The 5,876-nt window shown below is 40.1% G+C and overlaps 1 protein-coding gene across 1 annotated transcript; it reads right to left on the bottom strand.

The window, feature by feature from the left end:
* Positions 1-3,279: 3,279 nt before the first annotated feature.
* Positions 3,280-4,093, bottom strand: LOC106002011 (FYVE, RhoGEF and PH domain-containing protein 4-like; the record flags this gene model as incomplete). The annotated part of the gene is made up of 2 exons (XM_013036937.1): positions 3,280-3,481; positions 3,948-4,093. Coding segments are annotated over 2 exons (348 nt in total), but the record flags the coding sequence as incomplete, so codon positions are not given.
* Between the last annotated feature and the right edge of the window lie 1,783 nt (positions 4,094-5,876).

The raw sequence follows: 5,876 nt of genomic DNA, 5'->3' as shown, positions 1-5,876 counted from the left end.
TATCTAGTAATCCTAGTTACTCAGGAGGCTAAGATCTGCAGATCTTGATTCAAAGTTAGCTTAGGTAGGAAAATCTGAGAGACTCCTTTTTCTCCAATTAGCAATCAAAAAGCCAGAAGTAGAGCTATGGCTCAAGTGGTAAAGTGCTAGCCTTGAGCAAAAAAAGCTCAGGGGCAGCACCCAGTACCTGAGTTCAAGCCCCAAGGCTAGGACAAAATTATGAGAAAGGCAGGGGTTGGAGGTGTGGCTCAGGTTACCACCTGAGTGGTAAACAATGAGTTATTAAATTCTAGTCTCAGACAAGAAAGAAAGAAAAAAAAAAGAGATGCAAAGATGAAGGAAAACTGATAAAGGAGCAAAAATAATTGCATTCATGGGGCTGGGAAGGTGGCTCAGTGGTAGAGCGCTTGCCTTGCATGCATGAGGCCCTGGGTTCGATTCCTCAGCACCACATAAGCAAAAAGAAAAAAAAAGCCGGAAGTGGCGCTGTGGCTCAAGTGGTAGAGCGCTAGCCTTGAGCTGAAATGCTGAGGGATAGCATCCAGGCCCAGAGTTCAGGCCCCACGACCGGACCAAAAAAAAAAAAAAAAGCAAAAAAAAAGAATTGCATTCATATGTCTAGCTGTTGAACATCAATGTCCCTGTTTTGAATATGTTCAAGGCAATGAAATAAGGTTTAATGAAGTGAAGGAACATGAAAACAATGGATGAAAATGATGATTTTTCAAGGAGGAGACCTATGATTAGAAAGGGGAAGACAGAGAAAAGAATCAAATGACAATTTTGGGATTCAAAAGTGTAACTGAAATGAAAGGGGTTCAATAACAGATGAGGCAACAGAAGAATCAAGAAACATCCAAGAATGATGACTACACATTGTACAATTTAAAAAACAGAGAAAAAGAAATTAAAGGAAAATGAACGACATTTTGTCTGGGACTGGTGGCTCATGCTTATCATCTTGGTTATACAGAAGGCTGAGATCCAGAGGATCTCAATTCAAAGCAGCCTGGTAAAAAATAATCAGCAAAAAGCCAGGCTGGAGGTATGGTTCAAGTTATAGAACATCAGCTGAATGAGCAAGCTAAGCAAGCACAAAGCCCTGAATTCAAGTCCCAATACAGGCAAGTTTTCTCAGATTAAAAACAATGGGTGGTCTACAATAAGAGAAACAATAATCATCTCCATGCTGAAAACAGGTATATGTTAACAGACACTATGCACACAGACACTTTTTTCATATCCTCCTTTAACTTTATAAAATATAATTATACAGCACTCTACAGTTGGGTGTGTGTGTGTGTGTGTGTGTGTGTGTGTGTGTGTGTGTGTGTCACTCTACAGTTGGGTGTGTGTGTGTGTGTGTGTGTGTGTGTGTGTGTGTGTGTGTGTGTCATGGGGCCTGAACTCTAGGCCTGGGCACTGTCCCTCAGCTCTTCAGCTCAAGGCTAGCACTCTACCACTTGAGCCACAGCACCAGTTCCAGTTTTTTTCTGCTTATGTGGTACTGAGAAATGGAACCTAGGGCCTCATGCATTCAAAGCAAGCACTCTACCACTGAGCCATCTTCCCAGCCCACTCTACAGTTGGATTTTTTAAGAACATAAAAGTGTTTCAAATGTATACAAAATAATAATCAGGAGCCACTGGCTCATACCTATAATCCTAGCTACTCCATAGGCTGAGTTCAAAACCAGCCTAGTAGCAAAGTCCATGAGACTCTTTTTTTTTTTCCTGCTTATGTGGTGCTGAGGAATCGAACCCAGGGCCTTGAGCATGCAAGGCAAGCGCTCTACCACTGAGCCACCTTCCCAACCCCTCCATGAGACTCTTATCTCAAATAACCACTAAAAAGCTAGAAGTGGGGGCTGGGAAGGTGGCTCAGTGGTAGAGTGCTTGCCTTGCATGCATGAGGCCCTGGGTTCGATTCCTCAACACCACATAAGCAGAAAAAGTCAGAAGTGGTGCTGTGGCTGAAGTGGTAGAGCACTAGCCTTGAGCTGAAGAGCGGAGGGACAGCGCCCAGGCCCAGAGTTCAGGCCCTAAAACTGACAAAAAAAAAAAAAAGACTCAAAAAGCTAGAAGTGGAGGTGTGGCTCAAGTGGAAGAGTATTGTCCTTGAGAAAAGAAGGTCCAGGACAGCACCTAAGCCCTGAGTTCAAGCCCAGGACCTAGCTCACCTGCACGCACACTTGCACACACTTACACATTGTACTAATAGCACTGAGCATGAAGGAAGGAACATATTAGGATTAGAACAAATTGTGTACACTTCACCAGAACTAAGGCTAGAATGATCTGAAGTAAGCTATGTTAAATTAAGATACACCTGATAACCTCAGCTGCATCTTAATGGGAAAATAAAGTATAGTTCTAAAATAAGAGGAATTCAAAGGGTACCACTGAAGCACTTTTTAGAACACCACAGGCTGAATTGGAATTATGTTTCTTGGACTTGTCTGCCCAGGAGATCCTTAAATCTCAGCCTACTGAGTAGCTATGATTACAGGTGTAAGCCAGTGCCTGGCTTCCCCTTTCTATTTAAACTATATCAGAGTAAGTTATGAACAATGTTGAATTTTGACTAAAGAATGGAAATTACTACAATATTACTAAAATGTATTGCCCAAGTTTGATAAAAATAGAAAATCAGGATCTCTATATATTTACATATATTACATATATGTATTAGATATCTAACATATACATATAATATATATATACATATATATACACATATATATGTATATATATTATATATAGCCTTGGGGAACTTGGATGTTTAGAGCATCAAGCTCAAGTCATACAAAATTATCAATACAGGCAGATGACCGAGGGCAGCTAATGAGAAGCATGTATGTCTAGCCTGTCAAATGATTTCCAGGACTGTATGTAGCCCGAGAGCCTATCTGAAAAGTGGCCAAAAAAATGAGATTTCCAAAGCCTTGGGGTTTGTAATAATCCTTCTTCATATATTTTGTATTTCCAACACTGACGGAATGTGGGAAAAAAAAGGCAAGAACTTGGAACTTACTTCACCTAGAAAAATAGTAATTTTTTTTTTTTTGAGATAAGAGTCTCAGTAGGTAATGTAGGTTGGCCTGGAACTCTGAAGCACTTTTATTACAAGTGTATAACATGCAGTTTCAAAAACAAATGGAGAATTTAACAGAATGGGGCATCTGCTCAATAATACTTTAATTTTACATGTATGACTTGCAGAGAAGAATAGATTTTGTCTTCAGGTTTCAGACAAACCTCCAGATCTCCCCACAGAATTCATATAGAAAAATTCACTAGCATGACCAAAGCTGTCCCTGTTACCTGAATGTCTTCAATCATGGATTTAAACTGGGGAATTCGCTCTGTCATCGTTTTAATCAGCTCCATTGCATTGTCAAACCCTTTCACATACTCTCCGTACATCTTTAGGAATGGCGCCAATTTTTGAAGGATGTCGCCAATTCTGGGAGTGGTTTCCCTATGTAAAAAAGAAAAACAGGTTGTATGGTCTCTTTTAGAATGAGCAGATGAAAACAGGTTGTATGGTTTCTTCTAGAATGAGCAGTGAACAGAATTTGAGATGAATCTCATTTTCTACACAAAATCTTACACTTTATCATGTCTGCTTTCCTGTGAGGCTAATTAAAAAAGCAGGATTTGGAGCCAGGTTCTGTAATACTAGTTTCTCAAGAGGCTGAGATCTGTGGACTGACGTTTGAACCAAGCCCACACAGGCAAATTCAAGAAGCTCTTATGTACTATTCACCAGCAAAAAAAAAACTGAAAGTGGAGATATGGCTCAAGTGGTAGAGTGACAAAGCCAAGTGAGACAGTGAGGCCCTGAGTTCAAGTCCAATGCCAGCACATACATACATAACTTCTGACAAGCATATTTCCTATGCCTGCCTTAGACACAACAAAGCATTTCTATCTATTCCTCTTACCATTCTTGCATTCGTTTCTCCAGCTCTGGCAAGAGGAATTTACTATGGAAGGCATTTATTGATGAAATGTTAGAAAAGATTTTATTCACCATCTCTGCAGGAAAAGAGCCCCTGTTTGCTTCTTCCAATAACTTGCAATAAAATACCTAAGTAAAGAAGAAAATAGAGATAACTTCAGATTTGTTGGTTAGAACTAATCAGCCCTGTGCTAGGTCTTCTGATGGAATCAATAGAGTTCAATGCTCAAAAAAAAATTATCATCATCTGAAAGATTTGGAAGAACCATAAATAAGAATTAGGAAGTGTTAGCCAGGCACTGGTGGCACATGCCTGTAATCCTTACTATCATGGAGATTGAGATTTGAGAATCTTGGTTTGAAGCAAAAAGGCAGATGAATCTAAGGGACTCTTATGTCCAATAAACCAGCAAAAAGCTAGAATAGAGGTGCAGCCCAAGTGGTACAGCACCAGCCTTCAGTGAAAAATCCAAATAAGAGCTCGAGGACCTGAGTTCAAGCCCCAGTACTGGTGCATGTATGCACCCCGCCTCCAATGAATTCAGAAAGCTTTAATTCTTACTTAGTTTGTGCCCTTTTCTGTAGTAATACATCTTTTCATGTCTGAGAATTTTCAGCTGAGGCTAATGGGATTTACCCTTCTGACCTAGAGTTGGGGACATAAAAATACTTTATTATATAATATCACAGTAATTGTACTATTACCACTTCTGATTTTATTTGGGGGAGGGTATGGCTTTGTTTTCAGATTTCTGCCTCCTAAGTAGCTAGGTTTTTAGGCATGAACCACCAGTGACAGGCCGGATTATGTTTTCTATGGTACGTACTACATAAATCCTATTTTTTCCTACTGAAATAGTCTATACCTAAAAAAGTAGGGTAATGATTTAGTTCTCTCAATAGAACAGGTATAGATGCTTAATATATGGCCAATGAGTGAACAAGAAGTCCTGTTGATTTTCAGATGTTGCGTTTTAAGTGAATAATAATGCATTAAAACCTAAAACACTGGAGTGAAGGTTGGAGGGGTGAGTGTCTTATACATAAGTGAGTGTACATAATCACAGGTATCTTAATGATAGAAAATTAAAATGAACTATGCAACTTGTGGGCAGGAACAGGAAGGGGGAAACTGGGGAAAGCAAAAGAAGGGGTGACATTGTCAAAAAAGAACTGTTCTCATGCTGGACGCTGGTGGTTCACACCTGTAGTCCTAGCAACTCAGGAGGCTGAGATCTGAGGATTGTGGGTCAAGGCCAGCCTGCACTGGCAAATCTGTGACACTTTTATCTCCAATGAATCAACAGAAGACTGGAAGTGGAACTGCCACTCAAAGTGGAAGAGTGTTAGCCTCGAGGAAAAGAGTTCAGGGAAGGGTCCAGGCCCTGAGTTCAAACTCCATGGTCTACATACACACAAAAAAGTATATTTATCACTTGACTTATAAAACAGTAACTCCTCTGTATAACATCTTAATTAGAATTAGTTACAATTAAATATTCAAATACAAAATAAAAAATTAAAGCTGCCTTACAGTGTTAGCCATACTTCACTAGACCCACTTTCCCTCCAAAATGTAGCCAGAAAGAGGTTTAGTACTTCATAGTGTCCAGAGGGCTATTAATTTTCTGAATTTATCTCCACTGCATTTTCTTGAGAGGCAAAAAAAGAAGCCAAAATTAAGAATTCCCCTTAGAGAATCCAATAGGTTAATTAAAGACATGAAAATTCAAAAAGATGGGCTGGGAAGGTGGCTCAGTGGTAGAGCATTTGCCTTGCATGCCTGAGGCCTGGGTTCGATTCCTCAGCATCACATAAGCAAAAAAAGAAAAAAGCCGGAAGTGGCACTGTGGCTCAAGTGGTAGAGCGCTAGCCTTGAGCTGAAGAGCTGAGGGACAGCGCCCAGGCCCAG

Source organism: Dipodomys ordii, unplaced genomic scaffold (assembly GCF_000151885.1).
Source record: "Dipodomys ordii isolate 6190 unplaced genomic scaffold, Dord_2.0 Scaffold1882, whole genome shotgun sequence".
In the NCBI taxonomy this organism is placed as follows: domain Eukaryota; kingdom Metazoa; phylum Chordata; class Mammalia; order Rodentia; family Heteromyidae; genus Dipodomys; species Dipodomys ordii.
Note: the sequence above shows the minus strand (reverse complement) of the source record. Positions and strands in the feature narration are given on the sequence as shown.